The sequence below is a fragment of the Pelmatolapia mariae genome, linkage group LG18, assembly GCF_036321145.2.
Source record: "Pelmatolapia mariae isolate MD_Pm_ZW linkage group LG18, Pm_UMD_F_2, whole genome shotgun sequence".
Classification (NCBI taxonomy): domain Eukaryota; kingdom Metazoa; phylum Chordata; class Actinopteri; order Cichliformes; family Cichlidae; genus Pelmatolapia; species Pelmatolapia mariae.
The window spans coordinates 12,239,935-12,257,334 of NC_086243.1; the positions used below are offsets into that span (position 1 = coordinate 12,239,935).

The 17,400-nt window shown below is 45.1% G+C and overlaps 1 protein-coding gene across 1 annotated transcript; it reads right to left on the reverse strand.

Annotated features, from left to right (window-relative positions):
• Positions 1-1,406: 1,406 nt before the first annotated feature.
• LOC134616623 (ceramide synthase 2-like) lies at positions 1,407-15,478 on the reverse strand. The gene is made up of 11 exons (XM_063461542.1): positions 15,299-15,478; positions 14,483-14,656; positions 13,601-13,718; positions 7,654-7,772; positions 7,394-7,451; positions 5,057-5,107; positions 3,873-3,965; positions 3,308-3,436; positions 2,650-2,759; positions 2,376-2,529; positions 1,407-2,117 (listed from the first exon to the last, which is right to left on the reverse strand). The coding sequence occupies exons 2-11, from the start codon at positions 14,647-14,649 to the stop codon at positions 1,899-1,901; spliced, it is 1,218 nt and encodes a 405-aa protein (XP_063317612.1). The 5' UTR covers positions 14,650-14,656; positions 15,299-15,478; the 3' UTR covers positions 1,407-1,898.
• Positions 15,479-17,400: the final 1,922 nt, after the last annotated feature.

The following is a 17,400-nucleotide window of genomic DNA, read 5'->3' on the forward strand; positions in this document are numbered from 1 at the left end:
AAGAGGAGTGAAAGAAGCCATCTATGTCCACTGTGAGCGACCATCTTTGAACAGAGGCGGTGGTTTACGACACCAACTGTCTGCCATCTATAATCCAGTTTTGAGATCCCTTCCCAGACACCTTAACGCCCACTCACATCCTGGGTCTTCTGACCTCACGAAATCACATGATAGGGTGGGGTTAGGTTTCACAATGAGCTCACCCCAAACCTTGGCTGATTGTGACCCACACCTGTCTTCACACCTTGGGTCGTGTAATTAGGTAGAGGATCATTAGGGGGTCCATGTCCCTCTTGGGGGGGACACTCCCACTGGGTTTAAATCTGAGACTCTCCACCATTTGACCCTAGAACTGAAGAAGCTTCTTGGGTGAGAGGTGGAACGTCTTCAAGCAACTTAAAGAAGTCCACACGCTACTTAGACTACAGTACTGTGCAGAACTCTTTAGCCACCCTTACTTATTTGTGTAATGTGATCCTGGAAAAATAACACAAACAATTCTCCAAGATTTCTGAAGATCTTTAAAAGTTTTTGTGTTTATTTAAGACTCTTATTACTGTTTTATAAATCATTAAAGCATTAAAAAGGCACCTAACCTAATGATGAATCAGTGACTGTATGAGATTTGATTTTTTGTTATGATCATTGGGATGAACTAGTGTTGTGTCTACACAGCTTACCAACAAAATAGTTTTTAATTGTATTTTTTGCCACTTAAACACATAATTTGTTCCAATTTCTTTTATAGAATCTAAGAAAAATTCATCTGGCACACAATGAAACACTATGAATCATGGACTGTCCTCCCCAGAGTCCAGGCCTCAACATTATTCAAGCAGTGTGAGATTTTTTACACAGAGAACAGTACAAAAGGCAGCGAACATCCAAAGAAGAGCTTTGAATGCCCTTCAAGAGGTTTCAAGCAATAAGCTTTTTCCTTCTATGAATTTTTTCCACTTCTGCGTAAACTTTTGACTAAATGGCTGCACCTTGATCCCATCTTCCTGGGTGGCTGAAGACTTTTGCACAGCACTTTAATTCTACAGAATCACATACTGAAATATTTTTCAAAATCCATCCATCCATCCATTTTCTTCCGCTTATCCGGGGCCGGGTCGCGGGGGCAGCAGACCTCCCTCTCCCCAGCCACCTCCTCCAGCTTGTCCGGGGGAACACCAAGGGGTTCCCAGGCCAGCCAAGAGACATAATCTCTCCAGCGTGTCCTGGGTCTGCCCCGGGTCCTCCTCCTGGCGAGACATGCCCGGAACACCTCACCCAGGAGGCATCCTTGTCAGATGCCCGAACCACCTCACCTGGCTCCTCATATCGAAAGGAGCCAGTTGAGGTGGTTTTCAAAATCTTAAAAAAAAAAAGAAAGAAATGAAGGTAGAAAGACTAAATTATCATTTTATTTTCAGCATTTAAATGTAACAGTATTTTACAATAATTAAAGAGCACTTCTATCTACGCATGAACACACATCAACCTGCTCTTTTGTTTTGATATTGGTTTATCTCCGTGTTAATAATCTCTGTTGTACTTTTAAATGTTTGCTTCGTGAGCCTAATACATAAAAAGAAAACCGTGTGCAGTGAAGGCTACAGTGGACATTAGCAAGCACAAAACATTTCAAATGAAGGCTGCCGTCCCTCTTCAAAGACAGTGAATCATTATGGATCATTGTACAGCGTTACTGAGGCTGAGCAGTGACTGCAGCACAGGATTGTGCTTCCTGTTGACACCTGTTTTATGACACCGGCTTTAAAGAGAATGTTTTCTGCTTCAATTTCTCACAGTTAAAAGTGAAGGACAGTAGCATCATCTGATTCACAGACATTGCTCTGACTGAACATACCCAGTTCACATTAGTAAAGGAAAACAACAGACGGAGAACATTTCTACTGAGCTTTACGCATTCTGTCCACCACAGACGACCTGTGGTTGGCCAGGTTGTTAAGGACACAGCTGTTGGTCAGCATAGACAGTTTGGAGTTAAGAGAGTCTTTACTTTTCTCCCAGTAACAGTCTCCACCTTGTTCCTTGTTTTCCTCTTCCCCTTTATCCTCCTCTTCCTCTTCAACCTCACTTTCTTCATCACTGCGTTCATCTTTTTCCAGCTAAGGAAGAAAACAGAAGGTTTCACACTACAAACTATGAAGAAGGTCCAAAAACAAATGAGTGAGTGACACTGATTTATTTTCTTGTGACCACAGCTGACTGTGGTTCAGTTTTCTGGATGCTCCCTGTCGTCTTTTTAATTGGACTCTTTGCTTGTGTGCATCAAGTGGTATCACGTAAGAAATATAAATGCAAAACAATTGAAAACATGTCAGAGACATCTCGTGACGCACTATAGCTTCACTGCTCTTTCTCACCTTGCCTTTCAGGAACTTATAGAGCATGTGCAAGATCAACTTGGCCCAGAATATGTGCAGACCTTGCAGCAGCATCAGCAGGATGTTAAAAAAGTAGTAGCCAGCAAAAGGCTCAAACACCTCCATGGACAGTACCAGGGTGGTGTGAATGATTCTGTAAGTAATCGAACAGCTGGAGTCAAGTTCCTGATGAGAGAGTTAAAATTCATCCACACTTCTTTTACAGTTATCAAGCAATTTAATGACAAAAAAAGGAGATACAATTATCTCTTACTTGCTGGGAAAAATCACCAGCCGAGTCACAAGGAAGACCACAGCGAACACAACAAACAGGGCGTCACACAATTTCTTCCAGTCAGCGCCGTAGTTGAACATCTTTGCAGGCTGCAGAAATAATAACCGTGCAATAAAGTCACATAGCAAATCCCAACAATAGTGCTATGTGGATAAATGTTTTCAGGATGGGGAAAAACAGCTCAGTCTTTAAGTCAAGCAGAGAGCAGAACACTAAGAACGCCTGCCGTTTTCTCATTTTCAGTGCAAAAATAAAAAGCATCAAGCAGCTCAGGTTTAGAAGCCTAATGTTATTCACAATTATGTCTTTTGCACAGGTTAACAAAGGTCAGTCAGCACTGCTAGCTATCATGGCACAATCACAGGATCCTTCTGCTTCCTGCAGGCTACTGCAGAGGTCTTAGATAAAAATTTTCTAAGAATAGCCTAAAGTGCAGTTTGAACTTCTGATTGTAGTTTGTACAGTCAGTTTTTCTCATTTCTTTCAATTTTCTACATTAATGTAGGAGGACTGGCCAACGTGAATATTATATTTTTAAAGATTCCCAAGACGTTTTTTCCTGCACATGTAAAAAAAAATGACTGTAAATTACCTTTATTTTACTTTTAGAGCATAAATAAAAGGATCTGCCGGTTACCTCTAGCAGGATGTCAGAGGTGTCATGCAGCAGCATGACCAAGGTGCCGATGCGAATGTAGTTGGCACAATAGGAGAAACTGAGCAGGAAGATGGTAGCCAAGTGGTGGACGACCTGTTCCTTAAAATCCTGCAAAGGCAAACATGCAGTGAGCAAAACAAAAGAACCATCAGATGTCAACAGAAGACAGTCACTCATTAATCATGTGCTGGTCAGGTTTCTCATTAAAGCAGAAGTGAAGTGAGAGAAACATGAAATATGACCACAATTAGACCAACATCATTCCAACAGCTAACTTCTGTAAAGGGCATCTGCTGTGTGAGACAGGAAGAAATCTGGCAACGCGCTCTGTGGTAGAGTGTGTGAAACATGCAACTCCGTCAGCAGCAATCTGTATATAAACTCTGGCGTATCTAAAAGGGCAGCGCACGCAGTGAATCAGCTGCTTTCAATGCAATGCTTGCGTAACAAAACGGGGCGTTCAATGCACAAGCGCTTCTGTTTAAATAAACACTTTGCTACGTGTCGCCGGGGCTGAACGCAGCCTGTTGTGTAACATCCTCACCTTCCTCTTCACATCCACAGAGATCCGAAGGAGCAGAGAGCCATAAAATCCCAACTCCAGCATGTAGTACCAGTAGTGAGCTCTCTCCATGGGCTGAGGAGGACAAATATAAAGATGATTTTTTTAAAAAAAAATACCTGGACTTTAAATACTGGCAGAACAGTAGGGAGCACTGCAGCCTACACAGGAACACCTAGAGGATTTGAAATGTATTTATAAGCTTTTCTGTTTAAGAAAGGAAGGGAAACTATCATGAATGATTCTAGCGTGTCACTATCCTTACGCTTGCCACCGAAGCCTAAGAAACTGAGCAACCCATTTTGTTTTTAGTCCCACTAGGAGGTATAATGGATCATTCTTTGCCTATAAACTACAATTAGATGGATTGAAACTATTCTCAGCCATGACGGTATTTTTATTTATTTTTTCATATATATATAAATATATATATATATATATACATATATATGTATATATTTATCAACATTGTCATTTGCAAAATAGCATTTTTTAAAGAGTATCAAAAGTACAATGGATGCCTACAGAGTGTGAAATTTCTTGTATGTGTGGCACAATGTGTGTTTTACTTTCCATTTCTAGGGATTTTTATGCTTAATTTTAGAAACTTGTAAATGTATTTATCATAGACTTTTTATACACATAATTTATTATGTATTATTAGTAGTAGCAGCAGTAAATATGAATATAAAATAGTTAAATTTTCTAAATATAGAACCAGGATGCATTAAATATCAAAATAATGCAGTTTCATGGCCAAAGTTAACGATCAAGCCAAATCAGTAACCGGGTAAATGTGTGATTCTTTATAATAAGCCATTAATTATCAGGGCCTCTAATTCTTGGCTTGTTTAGATTTATTTAACCCCATCTTGAGTAACTGAATATAATCAAAGTTACACATGCTTACATATTTAACTTTTTAACTTCATTTCTGACATCCTGGCACTATATAAATAACTTGGTTAACTCTCTGCAGTATGAATGCCGTACATGAATTTACTGTATTGCGCTTGTTTTACAGCTCCTCTGTAAAATAGGTGTAATTACCTATCCGTACACAGGTTACACTTTCAACATAAATAATGAGACGTTCACAACGATTATTTTAATGGAGCACACTCTGTTTTACTAAAGTAGTCATGTGGTGTGTGTAATGTTTTCACCTGAAATGGATACTGCCTCCAACATTCCCTGAGGTCCCAGAACCACGGTTTCTGCACAGACAGGGAAAAATTTAGAATAAACCTGAAGAGGTGGAAACGTATGAAAGGACAGAAATAACGCCAACTTTCAGATTATCCCTCATAATGTCCTCCCGATTTCCACACACCTGTTGTCCTCAGGGGTCAAAAATGACCCCATCTGGTTTGATTGATACTTAATTAATATGAAGTGGATTTTCCCCCACTTTTAATTAAAACTTAATTCAAACATTTTGACACTATTTCTTTACTCCATTTCAAATTTATGTCTGATAAAACCTCATTTAAATGAAATGTTTCTTTGTTTTTGGGTAAAAAAAATAAATTAAATCATCAGTTATTGTGATTATCGTTTCACAACGGGTATATGTCAAAGTTAATTTAGGAAGCTGTTTTTAAACTACTTCAAGTTTTTCACTGGCAGCAAATAATCACATCTGTTGTCTTCTGGGTCAAAAATGACCCCATCTGGTTTGACTATTTATAAAGCAATAAGTATAAAATATCATCCATCTCTGTGTTTCAAGGTTTACAACTTTATTCCAACTCATTACCTGACATCAAGTAGTTCCCCGATTTATTTGGGATGTTCTGTTGGAATGGACAGAGTCCTCTGAAGGGGACTTGGTGCTCACACACAGTCATATCAGTACCTGGATCTTACATCAACAGCCGGAGAAACACCCACTTGTTCCATACACCTCAAATAGGACCACGTTTTGTGTCATGAACGACGAACATTTATTGTGTCTTTATCAAGAAATGATATCCTTTTTGCGATTCTGTGATTAATCTTGTGTCAGTCACTGTAGCATGAAAACTGCCCTAAAAGACTCTGGATGTCATAAACTGGCCATAGCGACTTTACTGGATGCACGGCAGTAAGAATCAACATACCTACATATGCCTACAGCTGCATTCGATCCATTTTTCTTCCTCTCTTGTTTCCCCTCCTTGTTTGTCATTGAGTTGGCTGTAAAGCAGGTCATCTACTAATTGGATGGTTGTTGGTTCAATCTCTGTGTGCTCTAGTCTGGAGTTCTTACCAAGGTGTCCTTGGGCAAGTTACTGAACCCCAACTTGGTCTCTGATGCATCCATTGGCATGTGAAAGTTAAAAAGCATAATACAAGCAGAATACATGGTGTATAATGCTTTCAGTACTCGAGTAGAAAAGCAATCTAAGGATTTTATGTAATCAGTATGGGACCTGGCATATGTGCCATGGTAGATTGTCTTTCTCTGTGACGCACGAGAGAGTCATGCATCGTCTGTCACTGGGAAGGATAGAAGACCAGATCAATGTTTCCTCACATTACTGCAAATATTCCTATGTCTCAGCTGACTCCTCGTTCTTGCTTGATCTTCATCATAATCGAAATAGAAGATGTGTAGGCCTCTGACACATCCTCTATTTCACTTTCACATTCTGAAAATTCAAGAAACTTCAAGAAACCCAGTCACCTTCTTTCCAAGCTCCTTAGACTACCACGTCCTGGATGCCTGAGAACTTACTTAAACATAGTTCAAATTCTTCATTACTTTCCTTCACTTCATAGCCTTCTTCCACTTCTGCAGGTGGGTGAAAAGGTAGCATGTGATCTAAATATTGGCAATATTTTCTTTATCTTCTAACCCCGGATCTTCCTGAATATTGATTCTTCCTCCTCATTACACTAGAGGACAATATATGCATTGTTCAACTGGTCATTCCTTTCCACATCATGGTAAAAAAACATTATCTCACAAGCCTCCAGTGCAGTGGAGGCTTATGAGATAATGTAGGGTCTACCTTACAATACGAAGCACCTTGATGTGACTGTTGTTGTGATTTTGCGCTGTATAAATAAAATTGAATTAAATGTAGAGCACCTGCCTCCTCATGGTGCTTCCTGTTTTGTTGTTGTTGTTGTTGTTGTTGTTGTTATGATCATTGCATGACTCCACACATCAATGATCCAAGATCCAAGATGTTTGAAAGCAGTTTGGTATGAAAATATGGCGCTTTGCAACACTTTGTACTTTGGGCACGTTTTTGACCCCCTAGGACAACAGGTGTTATAAAATCCAATAAAAACCCCATAAATAAATGATTTAAAACTTATTCCAATCATGCATAGCATAGTACTGAATAACGTCTGTTATTTTCAGACCATTTAATGAATAAAAAACACATTTTTGGTAGGAAAAGATTTCTTTTGGGGACAAAAGACATTACATTAATTTGTTTTCACTTACTTATTGTTTTAGCATCAATAGTAGGAGTAAAATGTCAGTGCTGTAAAATGTTTTCACTCACATCAACCAGGCAGGACAATCCAGCCACAAAAGCTGTGAGGTAGAAGAAGAACCTCCAACTGAAAGACAGCGACTGAGGTGAGAAACTCTGACCATTTAAAAAAGCACTTTAAAAATGTAACCAGCCAAAGCTTTGGACAGTATCAGAGTTCTTGCGAGCTTTTCCAGGATCGGTCATTATGGAGGGTGGTGGAGGATCTTCTATTGAAGGAACTCATCAGTAACTGGACAATGACGGAGGTGTGGAGGGGAAATACTTACGCAGCTTCACCAAACTTCTTGGTTTTAGACGGCTTGTCTTGGCTCATGCGACGCTTGAACCACGTCTCTATTTGTCTCTGCGTTTTGCCGCACGACAGCATCAAGCCTTCCATTTCACTCTGAAACAAAAAGCAGCACAGAATGAGTTGAGGTGGAGCAAGCGAAGCTCGAATGCAACGTGTTCGTATTGTTCTTTTAAAACGTACTTTAAGATGTTTGTAGTGCAGTAAAAGTAAGTGCAACGTGCAGGCTTCGATTTATTTCTCCTGTTCAAACCCATTTTAATATATTTGACATCATTTTTGAGTATATTTATTTTATTATTTCTTATTAATGTTTACATATGTAGCATTCATTTCATTGTTTAGTGAAATTTGTTTAAATAATCTTGATCACATGTTCATTTTGCTTTCCAAAAACAAAATAAACTTAGTCAGAAACTTTGTATATGTATGTAAACAGTATTTTAAAAGTTATAACCTGTTATTATATTGTACATAACAAAGTCATAAAAAATAATGTGATATTTACATATCATTCTTTATATGCCTATATGCCTACAGTGGAAACAATGGCAGAAAGAAGCATAGTTTTAAATAGCTCTATATAGCATTATTAACATGTTGACCTTCAGATCAATCTACAGAGGTCAGAGGTCAAATGTGACCTGATATTTCAAATCTTTGTCTATATGTTAAAAGAACACACCACACTTGTAAGAATCATAGTTTCTAAGTTATGAGGCTTTTTGTCAGTTTTCAGCCAATAAGTCATTAAGCTGACCCTCCATATTTTTTCAGTATTAAGAGCAAAAGCAAACGTCTGCTGGACTCATTTCTATTTTATCCAAAAGTCGATGGAGAACAAACAGCGTGCACTACTCCACATGTGAGGTGGCTTTCCCACTGCAGGCTTGTTTTTCCAGTGTAACTATCCTACCACTCGTGTTTTCCACTCTGATCCCAATGGCAACTAACAGGAGCAAGTAAAAGATATGAATGAATATTCAAACAGCTTGAAAACCCATAAATTCAGAGGGGCAAAACAGGGAAGCTATTTGTCACGGACCCAGCTCCAGGGATTTTGGGGTCCGTGAGCAGTGTGGACCTTTAGTATTATTATTATTATTATTGTTGTTGTTATTGTATTGGATGTATGTTTTCTGCACTGTGCTCTGGTGTTCCATGCTGGTGGGTGTATGTGTGCGGGTGTGTCTGCGGGTGTGGCTGGAGGACGAAGGACAGCCACCTGCAGGCCTGATGGGTGTGGCCCTGCCAGCTGCCGGTCACGCCCAGGTTCTCACACACCTGCTTCTGATCAGGCTCGTCGGGGGAGCTACATAACAGAGCGATGGGGCTTCCTCCGGCGCAGGATCGTTGAGTTAGACTTCATGTCAGTGTTTAAAGAGCTGTTTAGTGTATGCCTGCTGGAGTTGGTGCCATAACGGCTGCATCTGTTGTTTTTCCTCAGGAGGAGAGCGGAACACAGGACTGCAGGACGCACGGGGTGTGCGTAGGCACAGGGGCAGAGAGCACAGGATATCAGCACTTAGGGGAAGACACGTCACGGGAGTCAAGGGAGCACTCTGGAGAATTATTGTGTGGTGTACATTTACCCCCACTGTAAATAAATGCACTGCTCATTCCACTAAGTCCAGCGTTTGGGTCCTATCTCCATCATTCCCCACGGTCTGCCTGCCAGACCGTGACAGAACGATCCTGCCATCATGGGCCCAGCGGACTCAAGGACCGTTTCACAGGAGGGGTTGCTCGCCCAGCTCTGGAATTACTGTCGGAGCATTATCCAGGCGGCAGATCCACATCAGAGACACATACAGGTCGTATTTTTTGATACTTTCCTGTCTTCAACCACCTTTTCTGTGGGCTTTTTGGACATTAAGAAATTAATTTCTATTATAACCATGCTGAGGGCAAGTTCCAGCTTTGAGCTTTTCGGTTTGGGCTGTCCGGGCGAGGAGGATGTGGCGACCTCCCTGGGAGCCCTTGCTGCCTGTTTCTTTTCTCATAGGCAGATAGCTTCCCCACCGTCGTTTGCGACTCACCTATTGGACCCTCCATTGCGGGGGAAACAGCTCACACGCCCTCTGCACCTCACCACATCTCCACTCACCTCCGCGGCATCTGCTGAGTCAGCAGACAAAGGACCAGCTGCTCCAAACCACACAGCTGCTCTCCTGCCCGGCCGACTGGTGGAATCTCAGCCTTTCGCGCCGGCCCCGGCATCGTCAAAGAAGCGACGCTCGCGCCGCCGGCGCTCTTCTCCGCAGCCGGAGTTCCGGACTTCTCAACAGTCGGCTGTGGTGAGTCATTTGGACAATTTTTCTTTACACACCCCATCTGTCAACTCTGCCTCGGACTGTGTGAATGCTAATGTTGTAACCCAGCTGTTAGCACAGCCCGTAGCTGCTGCCCAGCGCGAAACTCAGTCTGCTGCCCAGCGCGAAACTCAGTCTGCTGCCCAGCGCGAAACTCAGTCTGCTGCCCAGCGCGAAACTCAGTCTGCTGCCCAGCGCGAAACTCAGTCTGCTGCCCAGCGCGAAACTCAGTCTGCTGCCCAGCGCGAAACTCTGTCTTTAGTCCAGTCAGCCTTTCATCCTCGTCCTCAGTTGGAGGTCGATATGTCTGCTGGACCTACTCTGCCACTATTTCCCCAGTCTGTTGTCCCTGCATCGCTGTCCAGTCTACCACGAGTAGCTGCCACACCATCATCGCCTCCGCCCTCTGCAGCTACTTCTCCACCAGCGTCCCATCAGATTGCAGCGACCGCGGCACTCTCGGCTTCACCTTCCACATCACCCGCTCGACCATCGTCTTCACCACCTGCAGCTACCGCATCGCCATCTTCACCTCCGGTTCATCCATCTATAGCCGCTCCGCAGCCGGAGAAGCTCGCGCTGCCCGAGCGGGAGCTCAGCGAGCGGGAGGAGCCCGCCTCGCCGACTATGGAGCTCAGCGAGCCGGCGGAGCTCAGCGAGCCGGCGGAGCTCAGCGAGCGGGGGGAGCCCGCGTCGCAGCCGGAGGAGCAGCTCAGCGAGCGGGAGGAGCCCGCGTCGCAGCCGGAGGAGCAGCGCAGCGAGCCGGAGGAGCCCGCCTCGCCGACTGTGGAGCTCAGCGAGCCGGAGGAGCTCAGCGAGCCGGAGGAGCCCGCGTCGCAGCCGGAGGAGCAGCTCAGCGAGCGGGAGGAGCCCGCGTCGCAGCCGGAGGAGCAGCTCAGCGAGCGGGAGGAGCCCGCGTCGCAGCCGGAGGGGCAGCGCAGCGAGCCGGAGGAGCCCGCCTCGCCGACTGTGGAGCTCAGCGAGCCGACTGTGGAGCTCAGCGAGCCGACTGTGGAGCTCAGCGAGCCGACTGTGGAGCTCAGCGAGCCGACTGTGGAGCTCAGCGAGCTGGAGGAGCCCGCCTCGCCGACTGTGGAGCTCAGCGAGCCGACTGTGGAGCTCAGCGAGCCGACTGTGGAGCTCAGCGAGCCGACTGTGGAGCTCAGCGAGCCGACTGTGGAGCTCAGCGAGCCGACTGTGGAGCTCAGCGAGCCGGAGGAGCCCGCCTCGCCAACTGTGGAGCTCAGCGAGCCGGAGGAGCCCGCCTCGCCAACTGTGGAGCTCAGCGAGCCGGTGGAGCTCAGCGAGCCGGCGGAGCCCGCACCACCTGAGGAGGAGCTCTGTGAGCCAGAGCCGGAATTCGGCGAGCGGGAGGAGCGGCTACCGTCAAGAGAGGGGCCCTCACAACAATCCATCCAGCTCAGGCGCGCACTGCCTGAGCTGGAGCTGCAGGGGCCGGAGCTGCAGCAGGAGCAGGAGCTCGGAGAGCGAGAGGAGTGCCCGCCATCGAGAGAGGGGCTCGGCAGGCCGGAGGAGCGCGCACAGCCATCGGAGGTCGGCGGGCGGGAGGAATCCGATCAGCCTACGCGGGGGGTCAGTGTGCAGGGTCCACGCCCTCCACGCCGTCCACGTCCGGTATGCCCTCCACACCATCCACGTCCAGCGCGTCCACGTCAGCGACCAGCGCGTCATCGCCCATGTGGCACACCTCGCTGTTGCTCACTGGAGCGCCGCCGCCGCCACTGGACCCGGGGCAAGCCGCCAGAGGAGCAGCAGCGCCGCCGCCGCCGTCACTGGACCCGGAGAAGGCCACCGGAACCGTTTCGCCGCCGCCACTGGACCCGGGGCAAACCGCCAGAGGAGCAGCAGCGCCGCCGCCGCCGTCACTGGACCCGGAGAAGGCCACCGGAACCGTTTCGCCGCCGCCACTGGACCCGGGGCAAGCCGCCAGAGGAGCAGCAGCGCCGCCGCCGCCGTCACTGGACCCGGAGAAGGCCACCGGAACCGTTTCGCCGCCGCCACTGGACCCGGGGCAAGCCGCCAGAGGAACAGCAGCGCCGCCGCCGCCGTCACTGGACCCGGAGAAGGCCACCGGAACCGTTTCGCCGCTGCTACCGGACCTGCGGCAGGCCGCCTGAGCTGAAGCTTCACCGCCACTGGATCAGTGGCAGGCCCCCTGAACTGTTTTGTCGTTGCTACCGGACCCATGGCCGTCTGCCGGAGGTCCAGCGTTCCCTCCGATGGACTAGAGGTAGGCCTCCGGAACTGTTTTCTGCCTCTGCCTGCCCACAGTAGTTCTCACCTGTTTTGCCGCCCACCGGGTCAGTTGCCAGAACTATGTCCGCAGCCATTAGGGCTGGGGTTGGACTAATGAACTGACGTGTTCCTTCTTGTTGTTTAGTGGAGTTGTTGGAGTGGTTTTGGGGCCCTCCGTCCTGGACCCCCCGCCGCCCGCCCTGGGTTGGTTGTACTGTGGTTTTTGGTTTTTGTGTTTTTGTTTTAGGGTCGTCGGGAGTCGACCCTTAGAGGGGGGGTACTGTCACGGACCCAGCTCCAGGGATTTTGGGGTCCGTGAGCAGTGTGGACCTTTAGTATTATTATTATTATTATTGTTGTTGTTATTGTATTGGATGTATGTTTTCTGCACTGTGCTCTGGTGTTCCATGCTGGTGGGTGTATGTGTGCGGGTGTGTCTGCGGGTGTGGCTGGAGGACGAAGGACAGCCACCTGCAGGCCTGATGGGTGTGGCCCTGCCAGCTGCCGGTCACGCCCAGGTTCTCACACACCTGCTTCTGATCAGGCTCGTCGGGGGAGCTACATAACAGAGCGATGGGGCTTCCTCCGGCGCAGGATCGTTGAGTTAGACTTCATGTCAGTGTTTAAAGAGCTGTTTAGTGTATGCCTGCTGGAGTTGGTGCCATAACGGCTGCATCTGTTGTTTTTCCTCAGGAGGAGAGCGGAACACAGGACTGCAGGACGCACGGGGTGTGCGTAGGCACAGGGGCAGAGAGCACAGGATATCAGCACTTAGGGGAAGACACGTCACGGGAGTCAAGGGAGCACTCTGGAGAATTATTGTGTGGTGTACATTTACCCCCACTGTAAATAAATGCACTGCTCATTCCACTAAGTCCAGCGTTTGGGTCCTATCTCCATCATTCCCCACGGTCTGCCTGCCAGACCGTGACACTATTTGCCATTTATTGAGATTCATACAATAAACTAGCTGTTAGCTGGTTGAGGTAGAGCTAGTTTTGACTGCTTGGGGTTTTAGTCAAGTAGTTTCCAACAGAATAGCCAGAACCCTGTGAAAGGTCACAAGATGACCTTGTGGGGTTGTGAGGTGTTTAATGCTGTGGGGGAAAGGGAAAACAAAGTGCCTTTACACACAAATTTAAATTTCAAATGAAAACACTCTGATGGTTTAGAGGGGAAACATGTCTTTGGGTGACCTAATGAAGACAAAATGAAAGTGACGAGGAGTAAACAGTGTTTTAATGAAGGTTTAAAAACACGCCAGTTTAATCATTTGAAACACACCTGATTTTAAAAATTCAAATTCAAAGACTAAGCCACGTGTTTGCATGCGTGCAGAGGCCTGCTCAGGCTCACCTGTGTTGGCTGTCTCCTGTTCTGGGTGTAAAACGACTCCAGATTCGGCGATGGTGCAGCGGTCACTTGAAATCTATTCTTCACCCCAAGACACCTGGCCATGGGTGGGGCAACAAACCTGAGGGCAGAGAGAACAAAAGGTATCTTAGACAGAGGACGGGGGATACTCGCGGTAGCTGGTCTGCAGTCACTGTTTAGCTGTAAATAGAGCGCTGGGTGACCAGCCTGTGACTGCACTTGCGTATGAATGCATTGTATTACCACTCACTTACCAACACAACAGTTAAAAAACATTAGGTTAAAGCACTGTTACGAACCTGCAAACAAGGCTGCTTTTATTAGTTAATCATAACCATGCATGCATTTGTTTCCACTCCAGGAACATTAATATGAGATAATTTGACAATCACATGACATCTTAAGTATGATTAACAAGCAATTTGAGTCTCTTGACGCGTCTTCTGCTTGTTTGCTCACAGCTAATGTTTAATTACCTTCATTTAGGTTTGAACATCTCTAATTTTCTCCCTCATTTCATTTCTGTTTATCTTCCTCTCTAGTTTCCAGAGTCTTTCTCCCTCCATGCTAACAATGCCAGCTCCACTCACCAAAAACACCTGCTCACTGTCCCACAGCTCGGATCCTCTTACAAAGTCCTCTCTATTGATACTGTGGATGCTTGGCCATAGCCAGCAAATGCAGTGCGACTACTTTTTTCCCCAGTGGTGACAACGACCTCATATGATTGTTGTATTTTTGAAAAGACTTGTAAGTGCTGTTTCAGCTTCAGCGGAGTGAAATGTTTGTGTGCTCTGCTGCAGACCCTTCACTATCTCAAACACTCACTCACCCTTATCAAAACAAAGAAGGCTTGTGTGCTACCTTTCAAACATGTAGCGGAGGGCTACGAAGCCGAGGGCGAGGGGCAGAGCGATGAGAAGGTCCTGGGGTCTGGGGCGGTTGGAGTCCCCCAGCTGCTCCATGTCTCTCCAGGTCACACCAGGAGGAAGCCAGTAGTCCTCCTTCCATAAATCAGGCAGCATCTCCATTTTTTTTCTGACCCACAGGTGAAGAAGAAAAAGTGAACATGGTGGACAGAACAAAATAAGAATAGATTAGATTTACTGTCATTTAAAGGTATATAACTCAAACTGTGAAATTAAGTTTGGCACTAATCTGAAGGGCAAATAATATACAATATACAACACACACACACACATAGACACAAATGCACAAACCAATTATAATATGTACAGTACACATTAGAGGTTTCCACATAGTTAAGCTTGAGCGCAAACAAACATAAATTCATCCAGGTAAAACAGCAGGTGAGGTGTCACGTGAGAGAGACAGCAGCTACAACAAGAAGAGCACTATGTTGGTGCATCCTAAGCATCCTATGATCCTACATCTGTCACCTCAACTACAATATGTTATCAAACAATAATATCAACAACAATAATAATAATGATAATTCTTAAATAAATAAAAATGTCCCACAATAAGAAAATTCTTGTCCTACAAGATCAGAATTAATGATCCTAACAACCATAAAGCACGGGTCAGGTGAATAACGATCTCTTTTAAACAAAGTGCAGAGAAATAGCCGACTGCACTTCAGTTGGTTGTTTCCATGGATAAACGCAGTAAGCTGCAATGAGACCGCCGAAAGAAACGGGATCCAGAGCAGAAACCTACCGGCCAGGACCTCCGTGTGAATTACAAACCGAATTAATGGGGCAGGAATCTGAAAGAAAATCCAGCTTAAACCGAGATTTCAGGCTGAGCCCTGCGTGGCTGACGATGCGCCGTGGTGCTCCTGTGTCCTGAAGACGACAGCAGATCCGAGCCGCTCGGTCATCATCGATCTGCAACGGTTGTTAAGTCAGACGGGGTTTAAAAAAAGAATGAAGCGGGAAAGGAAGCTGTGGGACAGCCTTCAAAAGTAAAAGCCCTCGGAAGAGTATGTTGTAGCTTTTAGTAGTTTATTTACTTAGTTTTAGTTTTCCCCCGAGAAATTTATATAAATATAGAGTAAATAAAGAAATATCACTTCCTTCTCTCTCTTTAAGTCCAAACTCAAAACTCACTTGTTCAGAATAGCTTATCCTACGTAACCTCTTCACTCTACTATTTTAAATTTGTTTTATGTCTTATGTTTTTATGATTGTGTAAACTGTTTGCTTTTATGTAGCTTTTATTATTCTGCTGTCTATAGTGTCTTGAGCGTTTTGAAAGACGCTTTCAAATAAAATTTATTATTATTATTATTATTAGTAGTAGTAGTAGTAGTAGTATTATTATTATTATTATTATTATTATTAATATTAATATAATAATAATTATTATTTATTTATTTATTTATTTATTTTAAATATCATTTTTAATTAATGTAAGCATATTTTATTAACACCTCATGCTTTTTGACCTGTATACAGCCAAATACAGTCAGGTCGTGCTAGGTTCAAAAATGTAGCAGTGAACCTTTATTGTGAAGACTTCCGGTCTGCTCTGTCTGTCTGAATGATTGATAGCTGTGGGGGGACTGACGCACCAGGGGCGTCTCCGGCTCAGGGGGGAATGATTCACAGTGTGAAGTGGGCTCTGTGGTTACCTTTTAGGTTATAGTGGGTGGGCAGACTATTGCTGAATGCTTGCTACAATTTAAGCAGAAGGATAAGTGGTTAATAGCTGGGAAAGCAGGGATAGGCCTATTTTCAGTGTGCATGGTCTTTAACATATCAGGCCTTATAGTTGTTAACCTGTCATGATGTTCCACTATATAACCATTATATGAATAACACAAACTGGGGCAACCATGGCACAAAAGCTGTGATCTATTCCATCTCATTACACTTTGTTTTACTGTAAAAACTGTTTGATTAAATCCTTGATTGAATATCATGGATGGCAAACATGCCTGATTACATTTCCCTCTACTCCTTAGTAGATTATTCTCATGGCAGACTTCTCCCGGGTCACCAGCTCTCTCTGGGAAAGCAGCTCCAGAAACCCATAGCAACGAGCTTCGAAGGTAAGCACACCTCTCTGCACAGGCTGGCAGGCAAACCTTTTGAACTTTTACCCTTAAGAAAACTCAGGACAACTTTAAATGGTTCACTTCTTCCAAAGCTACACTGTGGTCCTCCTCACACTGTCCTCCTCCTCCTCCACATTCAAGCACTGCAGACAACACTCCTCATGTCCCAAGATTAGCACATCAGCACTGTTATGCAAATGTGCCGATCTTTATTGCCAAACAGCTCAGCCGGGGAGCTGTTTGGCAATAAGCTTGTGCATGACACACTAGAATTGTGTGCGTCACGCCTCAGGCATATAGGTGCAATATTCGGTCACATACAGGTAAAAGGTGTTTAAATGACTTGTGTTCGGGCAGTAAGGGGAGAGTTTGTGTACATTATGCAGCAGACAAATTACTATGATTTGCATGTGGCTGGGTGTGGGCTGTCCTTCACTGAAGTGTATGAGTGTATGAATAACACCAGTGTACTTGTGTTACTCGTGTTAATGCAATATTAATAATATCTCTTTGTGGAGCTGCACTTCAAAGACTTAATTCCCCCTTTTTAGGAGTTCAAATATTTCCATTATGTAAATATTTAAAAGTTAAGCTTTAGGTGTCAACTGTCAAACAAAGAAATGAATGTAAATCAGTGGGAATCCTGGTACGCGCAGGTGTGTTTTTCTATGTATTTCATGTTTGCATATTCAGGAAGGTTTGATCCCATCTGCATTTAGTTGGTATGTTCTTGAGCTGGAAAAAAGAACAGCTGTTAAAA